Below are 17,546 nucleotides of genomic sequence, written 5' to 3'. Positions count from 1 at the left end.
TTCCCATTTGCAACGAGTGATCCCTCCCCATTGTATCTCAATGACAGATGACACAGCACCAGTGAGAGCTACAGTTTCCCCGGCACAATCCTCCTGATCTTCTGTAAATGGGATCATTAGGAGATCAATTGGATCAGATCGTCAGCAATTTGCACCCCCCCCCCTGGTCCTGCTACAATTATACAAAAGGAAAGATCTGGGGAGCAAAGGGGGGGGGCAACTCAGGTCACAGAATCCCTTCCACTCACCTGGAGCATCAGATCAATTAATATAATAATTAATGGAATAAATGTAATAATGGTAATTAACTCCTCCCTCCCAAACACCCGCGTATCCCAGGACTCTGCACCCAGGCACCTAAGCACCAAAGCAGGTCCCTGTAGTGTTGAGTGTTGAGCTGTGCCAGGCCCAGAGCTAATGATGAACTGTAACTCTCAAGGACTTCCCCAGACACAAACACATAGACACAAGTTGTCATCCCCAATACTGTAACACGTCTGACATCTCCCCAATCCTTTCCCTCCACATTCACACGTCTCTGCTTCACTCACACCAACACCAGCGCCTCCTACTGGAACAGATTTACTACAACTAATAACCAGAAATGTGCGTCTGACTGACGAGTGTCCCACCAGCAATGAATATTATCCCTCAGCCACTTACTACTGGCTGAAATGGAATGTTTAGCTACTAAAAGCTGATGACTGTAAGCTTCTCTGGCCAGGGCCTCTGTGCCTTCTGTATCACTACTCCATTGTATTATTGTATATATAATGTGTATATGTAATAGGTATATATAATGTGTATATATAATGTGTTTATTCTATTATCTAACAACCCATTCATTGTACGGCGCCTTCACACACGTTACCACTTTATAAATATATGTTATTAATCGTAGTAATAATAATAATAAGACTAATGAGACTCATAATAATAATAAGATATTTTTGAGGACTAACACAGAGCTTTTCAAGTCAGAAATGTATCTATGAAGTGTTCAAGGCACAAATAACATTATACACATTACAATCACTGTCCACTACTATCTGCAACTACCAACCTGACTCTGACCTACAACAACCTTAACTACATAGACTCTGCATATCAGTGTATGTAGAGTCTGTGTATAACATCTTACACAGTTAGTAGCTGTATATCAGTGACATAGCAGAGACATAATACACAGTTAGTAGCTGTATATCAGTGACATAGCAGAGACATAATACATAGTTAGTAGCTGTATATTAGTGGCAAAGTACAGAGAGAGTAAATAGTTAATAGCTGTAAAGTAATGTCATAGAAAAGACATGGCACACAACTGCTGGTTGTATATTATTGGCATAGCAAAGACATAGTACACACTTAGTAATTGTATATCAGTTGAATAGCAGAAAGAAAGTACACCGTTAGAAGCTGTATCTCTGGGGCATAGCAGAGACATACTACACAATTAGTAGTTAAATCTCTTGGGCATAGCACAAACATAGTACACAGTTAATAGCTGTATATAAGTGGCATAGCAGAGATATAGTACAAAGATAGTAGCTATATAGCAGTGGAACAGCAGAGACATAGTACACAGTTAGTAGCTGTATATCAATGACATAGTAGAGATAGTACACAGTTAGTAGCTGAATATCTTGGGCATAGCACAGATACACAGTTAGTAGCTCTATATCAATGGCATAGCGGAGAAAAATTACACAGTTAGTAGATATATACCTTGGGCATAGCACAGAAATAGTACAATGTTAGTAGCTGTATGTCAGTGGTATAGTCAGGCCGCTTCTGCCATGAGGTGAGACCCTTGCCTCAGGCGGCAGCAGCCCCAGAATCGGCGCTGGGTATAGTAGAGACATAGTACATGATAGTAGCTGTATCAGTGGCAAAGATCAGACATAGTAAACAGTAGCTGTATAGCAAAGGCATAGCAGAGACATAGTACACAGTTATTGGCTGTATATCATTGGCATAGCAGAGACATAGTACACAGTTAGTAGCTGTATATTAGTGGCATAGCACAGATATACTACACAGTTAGTAGCTGTATATTAGTGGCATAGCACAGACATAGTACATAGTTAGTGCAGTATCTCTTGGGTATAGCAGAGACATAGCACACAGTTAGTAGCTTTATCTTTTGGGCATAGCAAAAATATACTACACAGTTAGTAGCTGTATATTAGTAGCATAGCACATACATAGTGCACATTTAGTAGCTGTATCTCTTGGACATAGTAGAGACATAGTACACAGTTAATAGCTGTATATTAGTGGCAAAGAACAGACAGTAAAAAGTTAGTAGCTGTATAGCAGTGGCATAGCAGAGACATAGTATACATTTAGTAGCTGTATCTGTTGGGCATAGCAAAGACACAGTACACAGTTAGTAGCTTTATATCAGTGGCTCAGCAGAGACATAGTATACAGTTAGTAGCTGTATCTATTTGGCCTAGCAGAGACATAGTATACTGTTAGTAGGTGTATATTAGTAAAGCATCAGCTGTCTCTCCATCTTTTTGAAAATGACTTTATACAGTGTATGACCAGGGAAGGACCAACCTAACACTCTATATCTGTTGTGATGAACTACAACTCATAGAACAGCTTTTAGCCATTAGGGTTGCAGGGAGTTGTGTTTCATGCGAAGCTGGAGGGTTAGAGACTGGACTTGTCTGATGTAGAGTAACATGACTCTATTGTACAAATACTTTCTGTGCCTTAGGGGCCCAACATCATTTCAGGGGCCTCGGAGCAGTTGCCTCTGTGTTAAACTGAAGCCTATGAGTATCATTGTAGAATATAGTCTGAACTTCTCTTCTATCCCGGCCGCCATGTTGCCAGAAAACTTCTATAGTGAGACAGGTCTGGCACGGGGTCTTCTCTGGTGAGACAGAAACTGGGGGGCAGAGAGAATGCGCGTCCCAAATATTGCCCCAGTACTTCATCCAATGGTTCTCTCACACAGAACACGGGGTATAAGGAGCCTCACACACTGGAGATTCTCTAGACTGGCACCAACCCAAACCCCCAAACCCCTGCCAATGGCACCGGAGAGAACACAGGCACCAATTCTCCCACTCGGCTGCTTTAATCAATAGGCCACAAAGGAATTTCTGTAATGATATTACCAGGAGTATTCTGTATCCATACTCTGTAGCACTCTATTTATTAGCAGCACCAGACCCCGCACATCTGTTTTGTACCAACAGCTCAGCAAACACAACTGACTCCACTTCTGTCTTCCTTCACACATAAAGTACTGCTCCTTTAAGAGTACTTCCACTGTTCCTTCCCCCACTGAGTACTTCCATCATGTCCCTTCCCCCACTGAGTACTTCCATCATGCCCCTTTTCCCACTGAGTACTTCCAACTCTCAGTACTTTCACCATGTCCCTTCTCCCACTGAGTACTTCCACCATGTCCCTTCTCCCACTGAGTACTTCCACCATGTCCCTTTTCCCACTGAGTACTTCCACTGTGTCCCTTCTCCCACTGAGTACTTCCAACACTGAGTACTTTCACCATGTCCCTTTACCCACTGAGTACTTCCACAGTGTCCCTTCTCCCACTGAGTACTTTCACCATGTCCCTTCTCCCACTGAGTACTTCCACCATGTCCCTTTTCCCACTGAGTACTTCCATCATGTCCCTTTTCCCACTGAGTACTTCCACCGTGTCCCTTCTCCCACTGAGTACTTCCACCGTGTCCCTTCCCCCACTGAGTACTTCCACCATGTCCCTTCGCCCACTGAGTACTTCCACCATGTCCCTTTTCCCACTGAGAACTTCCAACACTGAGTACTTTCACCATGTCCCTTTACCCACTGAGTACTTCCACAGTGTCCCTTTTCCCACTGAGTACTTCCACCGTGTCCCTTCTCCCACTGAGTACTTCCACCATGTCCCTTCCCCCACTGAGTACTTCCACCATGTCCCTTCCCCCACTGAGTACTTCCACCATGTCCCTTTTCCCACTGAGAACTTCCAACACTGAGTACTTTCACCATGTCCCTTTTCCCACTGAGTACTTCCACTGTGTCCCTTCTCCCACTGAGTACTTCCAACACTGAGTACTTTCACCATGTCCCTTTACCCACTGAGTACTTCCACAGTGTCCCTTCTCCCACTGAGTACTTTCACCATGTCCCTTCTCCCACTGAGTACTTCCACCATGTCCCTTTTCCCACTGAGTACTTCCACCATGTCCCTTTTCCCACTGAGTACTTCCACCATGTCCCTTTTCCCACTGAGTACTTCCACCGTGTCCCTTCTCCCACTGAGTACTTCCACCATGTCCCTTCCCCCACTGAGTACTTCCACCATGTCCCTTCCCCCACTGAGTACTTCCACCATGTCCCTTTTCCCACTGAGAACTTCCAACACTGAGTACTTTCACCATGTCCCTTTTCCCACTGAGTACTTCCACTGTGTCCCTTCTCCCACTGAGTACTTCCAACACTGAGTACTTTCACCATGTCCCTTTACCCACTGAGTACTTCCACAGTGTCCCTTCTCCCACTGAGTACTTTCACCATGTCCCTTCTCCCACTGAGTACTTCCACCATGTCCCTTTTCCCACTGAGTACTTCCACCATGTCCCTTTTCCCACTGAGTACTTCCACCATGTCCCTTTTCCCACTGAGTACTTCCACCGTGTCCCTTCTCCCACTGAGTACTTCCACCATGTCCCTTCCCCCACTGAGTACTTCCACCATGTCCCTTCCCCCACTGAGTACTTCCACCATGTCCCTTTTCCCACTGAGAACTTCCAACACTGAGTACTTTCACCATGTCCCTTTACCCACTGAGTACTTCCACAGTGTCCCTTCTCCCACTGAGTACTTCCACCGTGTCCCTTCTCCCACTGAGTACTTCCACCATGTCCCTTCCCCCACTGAGTACTTCCACCATGTCCCTTCCCCCACTGAGTACTTCCACCATGTCCCTTTTCCCACTGAGAACTTCCAACACTGAGTACTTTCACCATGTCCCTTTACCCACTGAGTACTTCCACCATGTCCCTTTTCCCACTGAGTACTTCCAACACTGAGTACTTTCACCATGTTCCTTCACCCACTGAGTATTTCCACCGTGTCCCATCCCCCAGTGAGTAAAGCAGGTGTAAATGTGACCCATTCTCACAATGACGAGCTCCTGTATATCACTGGGAGTGGCTGGTTCTTGTTGGGAGCGGAAAACATAAGATTGAGCCAAGTCCCTGTGCCCCTACCCAGCACAACTGGTGCCAACATGAGGAGTGGCAATTGTATCCAATGAGACGGCACCACAGGAAGACAAGGGGAAGTGATTACCCATAATGCCCTGTGTCTGGGTACCAAACTTTCCCCTGTTTGGCATCTGCACTGTGAAATTTCCACACAAAGTCCCAATTCACAGCCAGGGGGACGGGCACTTTCCTGCCATTAAAGTTTCTTATTGGACTCTGGGGGTTCAGCAGCGCAGGCCCTGCGGTTGTCAGGGAACTTTCCTGCCCCCCATAAAGCAATTCTGCCCCCCTTAATGTGATCATTACTCCAGTTCTGCCCCAACATTCAACTGGCGCCACCCACAGGAATCTGCCCATTCTCTATAGGGAAAGTGACATGAGAGTAACACAAGTGGATAATCATGGGTTAGAGCTCGGGAAAGTCAAGCAACATGGTACCAGTATCCAAGGCAACGGGGCCAGAGGAGGGCACACAGATTTTAGCCAATCATGGCTGCCCTGGGACCACAAAATGCTGCAAATATTCTATGCTGATACAGGTAAGTATGTCAGACAGGTATTCCCCTTCAGCACAATTCAGCAGGAACAGCCCCTAAGTTTGCTCATAGTCTGTACAGAGAGATCCCATAAAACTATGGTACATAGGTATTACCCTGTACTAAGCACAATTCAGCAGGAACAGTCCCTAAGTTTGTTCATAGTCTGTACAGAGAGATCCCATAAAACTATGGCAGCATAGGTATTCCCTGTACTAAGCACAATTCAGCAGGAACAGTCCCTAAGTTTGATCATAGTCTGTACAGAGAGATCCCATAAAACTATGGTACATAGGTATTCCCTGTACTAAGCACAATTCAGCAGGAACAGCCCCTAAGTTTGCTCATAGTCTGTACAGAGAGATCCCATAAAACTATGGTACATAGGTATTCCCTGTACTAAGCACAATTCAGCAGGAACAGTCCCTAAGTTTGCTCATAGTCTGTACAGAGAGATCCCATAAAACTATGGTACATAGGTATTCCCTGTACTAAGCACAATTCAGCAGGAACAGCCCCTAAGTTTGCTCATAGTCTGTACAGAGAGATCCCATAAAACTATGGCACATAGGTATTACCCTGTACTAAGCACAATTCAGCAGGAACAGTCCCTAAGTTTGTTCATAGTCTGTACAGAGAGATCCCATAAAACTATGGCAGCATAGGTATTCCCTGTACTAAGCACAATTCAGCAGGAACAGTCCCTAAGTTTGTTCATAGTCTGTACAGAGAGATCCCATAAAACTATGGCAGCATAGGTATTCCCTGTACTAAGCACAATTCAGCAGGAACAGTCCCCTAAGTTTGCTCATAGTCTGTACAGAGAGATCCCATAAAACTACGGCAGCATAGGTATTCCCTGTACTAAGCACAATTCAGCAGGAACAGTCCCTAAGTTTGCTCATAGTCTGTACAGAGAAATCCCATAAAACTATGACACATAGGTATTCCCTGTACTAAGCACAATTCAGCAGGAACAGTCCCCTAAGTTTGTTCATAGTCTGTACAGAGAGATCCCATAAAACTATGGTACATAGGTATTCCCTGTACTAAGCACAATTCAGCAGGAACAGTCCCTAAGTTTGATCATAGTCTGTACAGAGAGTTAAGCTATGGCAGCAGTTGGAGCAGTGTGGGAGAGATACTGACCAATCACTGAATGAGTCCAGGGAACATATAAAGAGGCGGGGCCACACCTAACAGAGCGACACTGACTAATAAGGAATAAAGGGCAAGAAAGGCAACAATTTCAATATTTCCTCCAAATGGAGAAAAAGAGCAATAAACTACCAAATGACTTACCTGCAATTCTAATAACAGCCCTTTCTGCAGCATCCAGTACCGACCCCCTCCCTGAGGCTGAGGACGAGCGCTTCACCCGCTGGTGTTTGGGCAGATTCCAGGGCAACGTATCCCCCGGGCTGGGCGACCCACTGCTGCCGCTGGAACTGTCGTCCCCTGTGCGGGACCGGTCCTTCCTGTCAAGCGACATCAGTTCCTGTAAAAGAAGAGTCAGGGAAGAGTCAACATGGCAGCTCCCACCACAAATAACTCTAGTGTGTGCAGCCTCCTCTCTCTCTCTACTAGATAAACTGCCAGTTCAGTGCATGTATGTGCGTGCGAGGGAACACAAACACTTGTGCAAGGATTTCCAGGATGAGAGATTTTGGGAAGAATTCTGGCTGCACGTTTGCTCCTGTCCCAGGGGCATTACTGGGAGACTTATGGTGCAGATTATTATCCTTTCATCATCTCTGGACCAAACAAATAAGGGCAGAAGGCAGCAGGGAGTGCAGAGAGAGTATCAATAGGAGACAATGCCTGGGGCCAGGAGCATGTGGCCTCCCCAGATGGGCAGAGATGCAGCAGGGTCCGGGTGTAGGTGGGACAGACAGACAGACAGACAGACAGAGGACAAAGAGGTTGTATTATCCCGTAGGAAGAGAACAAATCAGCCATGCAGTTGGTTTTTATTTCCTATTTTGTTATTCTTTGCATTCTACCCCTCTAAAATCTAGACTTCAGAAAGGTAACTAAGGAAAATGTCCCTAGCAACAAGACAGCATACAGATTTTATAGCCACTGCACTGTTTTCAGGGTCACAAGGCAACTTGAATATGTGCCAAAATGAACAATTAATAAAGAATTCACAACCCAAAATTCACATTTGGTTGAATTTTCCCTCTTGGGTCTCACTGAGCCACGACCCTGATCTGATGGTTGAAGTCACTGTGGTTGGGCAATTGTATTGCATCCAATCTAGTTGTACAGCAGCCTGACAGCTTCCATGTGAGGGGACTAGTTAGTGTTACCTCATCACCTACAGCAACTGGTAACATCCTGTGTAACTAGTATCACTCAATCGCCCACTAGAATTATCAGTAGTGAGTCAGTAACGGGAACATTCGTCCCACCCCCCCACCCCCAGTCTTTTCAACCGACTCTTCTATATCACCCAGTGTATCCCCGCAACCCCCCTATATCTCCTCAGTACCTCCCCCCCTGCAACCCCCCTATATCCCCCAGTAAGTGTCCATGTTTCTGGGGAGAGAGATGGCAGGTAAATGAGATGGAAGAGACTATAGAGAAGGTGCAGATGAGGGGAGTGAATAGGCCCCTGTGTTACCGCATTACTGGGGGGGGCAGACCAATCTCATGAGTCAATTTGGCCTCACACTGACCGATCTGCTGATCTGACTGATCTGATTCTTTCATCCAATACCCCCCCCTGTGTCACAATAATTTCTCATCTGCTTCTCTGTCCCTTTATCCTCCCCCCAGTCACATCTGTTAGTCCCCCCCCACACACACACACACATATATATATAGATATAAATATAAATAAATATAAATACACAGACAGAAATGTAAATATAAAGAGATGATGTGACAGTAAAAATGACACAAATGCCCCCCCCCCCCACCGACTGCCCCAATAAACCCGCAGGACCAGACTGACCCCCCCGTTGGGTAAATCTGCATCTGATACAAAATAAATCCCCCCCGGGCAGGAGATACAGAGACAGGGGGGTAAATTAAAGGGTAAAATAAAAGCCCGATCTTCTCACCGCGGCATCAGCAGCATCAGACTCCGCCTCTGTCTCAGCTCCGCCCACAGCTCAGCGGCTCCTCTGACACTGGGAGTGCGGCAACTGCAGGAGAGGACTAGCCCCGCCCACACTTCTACAGGACACGCCCGGCCGGGACTGCAGGCGGGGAGGGGCGGGGCTACTGATTGACAGACGGAGATTTATAGAGAGAAATCCTCATTGTTGCCCCCCTGACCATACACTGAGTTCTGAGCTGCTCTTACCCCATGGTTTGGCCCCCAGGGCTCTAATAGGGCCCCAATATGTGTCTGATTTATTGATTGGACAGGACACTGGGAGGGGCCATTCATGGACCAATAAACTGCTGGAGGGACTCAATCCAAAACCTCTAGAATTAAATGACAAATAGAGATAATGACGTCACAAGTAGCAGCAGAAAAACTGACAGTCCCTGTCCTGCCATTATTACCCCAGTGTGAGTGTCAGACACTTCTATTATATATTATATCCTGTGTTATATGTATTATAAATGTTATATGTATTATTTGTGTTATATTTATTATATGTGTTATATGTATTATATGTGTTATATGTGTTATATATGTTATATGTGTTATATGTATTATATGTGTTATATATATCATATGTGTTATATGTGTTATATATGTTGTATGTATTATATGTGTTATATGTGTTATATGTGTTATATGTGTTATATGTGTTATATATGTTATATGTGTTATATGTATTATATGTGTTATATATATCATATGTGTTATATATGTTGTATGTATTATATGTGTTATATATGTTATATGTGTTATATGTATTATATGTGTTATATATATATCATATGTGTTATATGTGTTATATATGTTGTATGTATTATATGTGTTATATATGTTATATGTGTTATATGTGTTATATATGTTATATATGTTATATATGTTACTGCTCAATCACATGGTCACTGTATGAGGGGCTTCTCTGCTCAGAACTACAGACACAATTATGGACAAATAACTCCAAAGTGGTGGCTGAGTGGGACTGTGGGACCCCACAAAGTGTCAGTGATGTGAGCGCTGAGAGTTCATGTCAGTTGATATATATATAAATATATATATAAATACAGAGCCACCATTAGAAATCACGGGGCCCCGTACAACAACATTTTTGGGGCCCCGTCCACCCCGGCGCCCAAGCCCCCCCCAGATCCCGCCCACTGCACATCACAGTTAAAAGACCACACAGACATCAGCGCTAAAAAAGTAACCCCCCCACCACACACACAAGTTATAAAAAGCTATTGACCCCTTATAAGTTTTAAAAAAAACACGGGATTAAAAAAACAAACACAAATTGGTGTCAGTAGAATTGAACTCGTGACTTCAGGACTTCACCTTCACCTCCTTTCATCACTTCAGGTCTTTTCGCTGCTTCGGGACTTTGGCTTCCGCTTTTTTCGTGGCTCGTTCAAAAGTGCAGAACTGCTGGGCCCCCCCTTCATGCCTGAGCCTGGGACACTTGTCCCCCCTGTCCCCCCTGATGTCGGCCCTGTATATATTTATATATAGTGTATGTGGCTGAGTGTCAGACAGACTTGGAGTGAGATTAGGGAATTGATCAGTAATTGCCCCACTGTATCAGACTATGGGCAAATCGCTGTGTGTGTGTAAATTTGAAACAAGTGCAGGTCCCAGACTGGTGTAAACAACCCCCCCCCCACTACAGAATTTGCTCACAGACACACACACACACACACACACAAACACACATAACTGGACATGGGGTTCTTAAGACACAATAACTTTTGGTTGTCGGGGGAAGAGCAGGAAAATTTGATTGGATGTTGGGCAACTAATAGGGGGTTAATAATCTGCACATGACAAGGGACCAACCCTCATGTGTTTATTCCCCAACCCCTATTGTCTGTCCATGTGAGTGTGTCAGTGAGTGTGTGTCAGTGAGTGTGTGTCAGTGAGTGTGTGTCAGTGAGTGTGTGTGTCAGTGAGTGGGTGTCAGTGAGTGTGTGTGTCAGTGAGTGTGTGTCAGTGAGTGTGTGTGTCAGTGAGTGTGTGTCAGTGAGTGTGTGTGTGTGTCAGTGAGTGTGTGTCAGTGAGTGTGTGTGTCAGTGAGCGTGTGTCAGTGAGTGTGTGTCAGTGAGTGTGTGTCAGTGAGTGTGTGTCAGTGAGTGTGTGTCAGTGAGTGTGTGTCAGTGAGTGTGTGTGTCAGTGAGTGTGTGTCAGTGAGTGTGTGTGTCAGTGAGTGTGTGTGTCAGTGAGTGTGTGTCAGTGAGTGTGTGTGTCAGTGAGTGTGTGTCAGTGAGTGTGTGTGTGTGTCAGTGAGTGTGTGTCAGTGAGTGTGTGTGTCAGTGAGCGTGTGTCAGTGAGTGTGTGTCAGTGAGTGTGTGTCAGTGAGTGTGTGTGTCAGTGAGTGTGTATAAGTACACACACACACACACACACACAGAGAAGTGTTGGGAAGTGCTGCTGGTGTATATGAGCTGACACATATTCCATGACTGACTCCCCCTCACTGTATGAATAATTAAGATACTGCAGGGAGAGAGGAAGGTTCCCATAGAGAGACACACAATGAGACACACAATGAGACACACAATGAGACACACAATGAGACACACAATGAGACTGCAGGGGGAGGACACGTGTGATTTATAGTGAAAGTGCAAACGTTTTGTCCCTCCTGAGGGGTCACTGTAATTCCTTCTCATCCTGCGGGGGCATTAGGACCCCCATACCCCTCCCTCCCACACAATTAGGGGGCAATTATCACATAGAGGTTTTAGTTGTGAGGGGAGTGTGAGTTTATAGTGAGTTACAGGGGCTGGAGGGATCCAGGTAATGAGGTACCAAATGGGCCAGACTGGGAGGAAAGAGCAGCCCATGTATTCGCACAAAGTATAATGTATTTATATATATGTCCAACTAGTGATTATTAATAGATAATAATAAAGACTAATACATTAATAATACAATAGATATTATAGATAATATCCCCAGCAATATTCTACACCCCATGTGCTGAACTGGCCCCTGCAACAAATATCTCACCCCAGTGTCTATCACAATTATTGTATCAGATGGATTAGTTGCCCTTTACTTACTGTAGATTCTACATTGGACAGTTGGACCCAACCCTGCCAGGACTTGACTCACAATGTGATTTACACTCGGCTGCCTCTCACTATTAATGTCTCAGGTTTCCTTTACAGACGCAACTGATTGTTCTGTGTCACAAACACAAGGGACTGGCGATATAACGAGTAACTCTGATACTGACGCCTCATTTACATTTATACACCGAGACCCTCATTTACATATTAAAGTCACTGGCCCATTGGGCATTTGCATCAAGCCACAGATTGCCGGTCCAGGCGTGGCCGGGGGCGGGAGGGGCAGAGGGAGCGATTGCAGTGTCGGACTGGCCCACAGGGATACCAGGAAAACTCCCAGGGGGGCCCAGGTTTCAGTGGCCCCCCTGCTGCTGAACATTTGGCCTATTTCATGGCCATTCCCTATTTCTATGAGAATAAAGAGGCTAAATAGGTGGAATAATAGATTATAGTCTGTAAAGAGAAGAGACAGGAGACTAGAGGTTGTGTGAGGAGTAATAATAATATTACTGAGAATGGGCTCTGGTCTTAGATTAACTGGTGGCCCCTGGTGTAAGGTTTTTGGGTGGGCCCTGGTGTCCCAGTCCGACACTGAGCGATTGTGGAAGTGACTGAGGAGTAAAACAAAAAGCAGGAGGGGAAGCAATAAAGTGTCTGATGTGGGTCCCACAATCTTCCTGTACCCCCACTCCTAATATACAGACAGAAGGCTGGGGGGGGGGACAATCACACTGAGACCCCCCCATTACTGTCTGTCCAATCAGAAGTGTCAGTAGTTGTACATGTTCTCTCCTACTGTGGGGGGGGCAGTTCATCGTTGGTTACACAAACCCCCTCTTTCCATTTTGGCTCAGTTTGGGGAACATGTGACTCACTTGTTATTCTCCTACTTGCCCCCAAGCTGCACCCCCACCCCAATATAGATTCCCCTCCTCTGTGACTCCCATTTATCTCTATAGATGTGACTCAATGGGCACTTTTATCTACCCCCCCCAGCACTTGACCCCTGACCTGGTCACTCTGCAGAGACTTCAGAGACTTTACCCCCCTCGTCTGATGGAACATAAGAGCCAAATTATATATAAAGTCCCCATTGTCCTCCCCAAGTTCCTCCGTCTCCAGCGATCAACTCTTAACCCTTTAACCACTGCTGAGTCACTACAGCAAATAGTATGTGAGATGGAACTGCAGGTGTAATACTCAGTACTACTCTTCTTCTGAACATTGAAGTATTACACATTTCTTCTACCAGCCCAATATTCACAATCGTCCCTTCTAACTGTTGCACAAGTGCCGGTGTAATGTTCACAACCAAACTGAGAACTGCTGAATAAAAAGCTAAATAACTAAAAGAAATCACAAATTAATAAAAACTAATTGAAAATTGTCTCAGAATATTCCTCTCTACAGCATACTAACAGTTAATTCTATGACCACACTCCACAAAATGCTCCCACGTCTCTTATATCACATGATGATGATTATTAGAAACTCTCCTTTTAAGGATTTTAAGAAAGACTGTGAGTGAGAACTGCCACTATGTAATAAATTGTTTCTATCTGTATTGTTCTTATAGAGATCACTAAATATGGTGACATCATCAATATAGCTATAATAAAGGCAGCAGTATTGTTGTGTATTAATGTTTACAAAAGTATTCTCAATGTCCATCATATACAGCTTGTTAAATGTGGGAGGTACAATTCTTCTCATAGTCATACGCTGCAATTGCTTGTAAAAAGTGTCACCAAACATGAAGTAGGACAAGATGGAGACAGTAGGACAAGATGGAGACAGTAGGACAAGATGGAGACAGTAGGGCAAGATGGAGACAGTAGGGCAAGATGGAGACAGTAGGACAAGATGGAGACAGTAGGGCAAGATGGAGACAGTAGGACAAGATGGAGACAGTACGACAAGATAGAGACAGTAGGACAAGATGGAGACAGTAGGACAAGATGGAGACAGTAGGACAACATGGAGACAGTAGGACAAGATGGAGACAGTAGGACAAGATGGAGACAGTAGGACAAAATGGAAACAATAGGGCAAGATGGAGACAGTAGGGCAAGATGGAGACAGTAGGACAAGATGGAGACAGTACGACAAGATAGAGACAGTAGGACAAGATGGAGACAGTAGGACAAGATGGAGACAGTAGGACAAAATGGAAACAATAGGGCAAGATGGAGACAGTAGGGCAAGATGGAGACAGTAGGACAAGATGGAGACAGTAGGAGAAGATGGAGACAGTAGGGCAAGGTGGAGACAGTAGGACAAGATGGAGACAGTAGGACAAGATGGAGACAGTACGACAAGATAGAGACAGTAGGACAAGATGGAGACAGTAGGACAAGATAGAGACAGTAGGACAAGATGGAGACAGTAGGACAAGATGGAGACAGTAGGACAAAATGGAAACAATAGGGCAAGATGGAGACAGTAGGGCAAGATGGAGACAGTAGGACAAGATGGAGACAGTAGGAGAAGATGGAGACAGTAGGGCAAGGTGGAGACAGTAGGACAAGATGGAGACAGTAGGACAAGATGGAGACAGTAGGACAAGGTGGAGACAGTAGGGCAAGGTGGAGACAGTAGGACAAGATGGAGACAGTAGGACAAGATGGAGACAGTAGGACAAGGTGGAGACAGTAGGACAAGGTGGAGACAGTAGGACAAGATGGAGACAGTAGGGCAAGATGGAGACAGCAGGACAAGATGGAGACAGTAGGGCAAGATGGAGACAGTAGGACAAGATGGAGACAGTAGGGCAAGATGAAGACAGCTGGGCAAGATGGCAGTGGTGTAACTAGAACCCTAAGGGCCCTGGTTCGACAATTTAGAACTGCCCCCCCCCCATGCAAACCCCCGTGCATTGTTCCTTTTGCCCCAACATTTCATGGTACAATGTGGTCCCCAAGCCTTTCATGGCAATGGGAACTGACACACCTAGAATATTATGAGTAATTATGCCACTTTAAAAAGCACCTTGAACGAACCCCTCTATGGTCAAGTTTATTCGGTGGGTGGTACTTTGAAGTAGGAACCATATTCACTAGTCCTCCTCTTTCCAAAGGGGAAATCAAACTGCACACCGGAGATGTTTCACTTGACAACTTGCTGCCGCTAGAGTCTTGCTCCTAGTAGGGTGAGGATTATTGGTCACCTCAAGTCTATGGAGTCCTGTTCTGTAAAGAGGGACTTGGTGGCATTGCGTGGAGGAGTGAGCACCTTCTACACAGGTGTGCTGAATGGGGGCAGCCATATCATTATTAAGAACTGGCACTGCTTCAGCTTTAAAACTGTGGTTGAATCAATCAGGGCCAGAGAGGTTATACCAGCTTGAAGCCCGAGAAATTTGTAACCAATCAGAGGAGCGCTAGTGAGTGAGGGGAGGCGCGGACTGAACTTGATTAGTGCTGGGTCTCCTACTCAAAGATACCAGCAGCATCAGCACCGCAATGCTCTCCTCATTCCAAGAGGCTACGGTTAAACTTAGCAGAGCGGGGCTGGAGTGGGAAACCAGCCAGCGCCATAGGAAACACCCAGGAACTCAATAGTAACTAATCTCTTCCATTCCAGGTGCAGGATGGGCACGATCGCTTCTCGGCCTTTTGGCTAAGATCAAGTGTAGTACCTTTTGGGAAACACTTGGTCCACTGGCTGGCAAGACCAAAGAGGAGTATCTGTTCTAATGATCCTATCTGAAGAACGGAGAAACCATTGGTCCTCTGGACTAGGCTGAGAATCAGAAGCTTGATGAAAGCTGGGCCGCTGTGCTCCCATGAGGGTGGCCCCTGACTTGCATTTTGAGTCGGGGGAGATGCTCATGCACCCATGCTTAATCAAGCTTCACTTCCTTTGCCCTTGCCATTAGGTGGGCGGGAAGTCTTTTCTTTTTCTGGCTGCCAACCAGAGCCTTGCAAAAGGCAACCAATGGCCTTGCACCGCCCACTCCAGCACCCTTTTTGTGTCTGGTTTGAGCACCCTGGATGGGGTCACGGTCTTTTGGCTGGACTCGCAGGCCATGACACGCCCTGGGGGAAGCTTCGGCAGAACCCAGGGTCGACGGGACTCCCCCTAGCTTCGGCGAAGGGGAGTCCAAACGTCCCCAAACCGGGGCGGGGGGGCGGGGTGGTGGGCCCTCCCTAGCTTCGGCGAAGGGGGACCCACCCGTTCGAGCTGTTCGCTGGCGGTAGCTGGGAACAGCTTGGGCAACGGAGCCCATGCCTTCGGGTAGGACTCGGAAGGATGATTCAATATCATCTCTTCCATTCCAGGTGCAGGATGGGCACGATCTCCAGCTGGCCCCGAGTGGGAATGGGCCCTGTTGCAATTGCATCCCCTGCTCCCCCAGTAGTTACGCCACTGCAAGATGGAGACAGTAGGGCAGAAAAGAAGAGGACTTGGTGGGTTTTTCTCTCCCTATGGTTCACGGGATGGGAAAGTTGAGGCTTATTGGGCACAGCTAAGCACATGGCCATGTGTTGGAATGTCAGATCTTGTGATGGAAGTGCTTGGGTGATCCAACACTTTTTCATGTAAGTGGGTAATTTCTAATTGCCATAGAGGCTAGGCAAAGGGTTTTGTGACTGACAGCTCTGGTGATAGAAGTGTTTGGGTCTTCCTATTCTTTTTCATGTAAGTGGGTAGTATGTAATGACAATTTGACATTGCCGCTATCCCATAATACCATAGGGAGAGAAAAAACAGCAAAGTCTTCTTCATTTCCATATCGGTCAAAATTGACCAATCACAAGAGGACTTTCCAATCCATGTTAAAGACTGCCTGTCAAACAACATAGCCTTTTGCCTACTATAGATTCCTCCCTGCCATACAAAGAATAGGAAGACCCACAGCCTTCTATGACAAAAGCCGGCAGTCCCATATCTCTTTGCCTAGGCTCTATAGCAAATTAGCCATTGCCTAAGCACTCCCATGATAAAATCTTACATTCCAACACATAACCATGTGTTGACCTGTGCCTAGTAAGCCTCAACTTCCCTATCCCGTAATACCATAGGGAGAGAAAAAACGGCAAAGTCTTCTTCATTTCCATATCGGTCAAAGTGGACCAATCACAAGAGGACTTTACAATCCAGGTTAAGGATTGCCTGTCAATAACATAACCCTTTGCCTAGGCTCTATGACAATTTGACATTGCCACTATCCCGTAATAACATAGGGAGAGAAAAAACGGCAGTATTCTTCATTTCCATATCGGTCAAAATGGACCAATCATAGGAGGACTTTACAATCCAGGTTAAGGATTGCCTGTCAACAACATAACCCTTTGCCTAGACTCTATGACAATTTGACATTACCGCTATCCCGTAATACCATAGGGAGAGAAAAAACGGCAAAGTCTTCTTCATTTCCATATCGGTCAAAGTGGACCAATCACAGGAGGACTTTACAATCCATGTTAAAGACTGCCTGTCAACAACATTGCTCTTTGCCTACTATAGATTCAACCCTGCCATACAAAGAATAGGAAGACCAACAGCCTTCAATGACAAGAGCTGTCAGTCCCATATCCCTTTGCCTAGGCTCTATGGCAAATTAGCCATTACCTAATCACTCCCATGATAA

At 45.6% G+C, this 17,546-nt stretch overlaps 1 protein-coding gene and 1 pseudogene across 3 annotated transcripts in view; one reads left to right on the top strand and one right to left on the bottom strand.

Moving 5' to 3' along the window:
• The window catches only part of LOC108695484 (plectin-like), a 134,645-nt gene extending 127,377 nt beyond the window's left edge, over nucleotides 1-7,268 (bottom strand). For all 3 annotated transcript variants that reach the window (XM_041566713.1, XM_041566714.1, XM_041566716.1), the window contains exon 1: nucleotides 7,073-7,268. In XM_041566713.1, the coding sequence (XP_041422647.1) occupies nucleotides 7,073-7,262 (190 nt within the window). In that variant the 5' untranslated portion in view covers nucleotides 7,263-7,268. The remainder of the gene's footprint in view (nucleotides 1-7,072) is intronic.
• An 8,283-nt stretch (nucleotides 7,269-15,551) lies between these two features.
• LOC121394914 lies at nucleotides 15,552-15,789 on the top strand (annotated as a pseudogene).
• Nucleotides 15,790-17,546: the final 1,757 nt, after the last annotated feature.

Source organism: Xenopus laevis, chromosome 6L (assembly GCF_017654675.1).
Source record: "Xenopus laevis strain J_2021 chromosome 6L, Xenopus_laevis_v10.1, whole genome shotgun sequence".
Classification (NCBI taxonomy): domain Eukaryota; kingdom Metazoa; phylum Chordata; class Amphibia; order Anura; family Pipidae; genus Xenopus; species Xenopus laevis.
The sequence above is the reverse complement of the archived record's forward strand: the minus strand, read 5'-3'. Positions and strand labels throughout refer to the sequence as shown.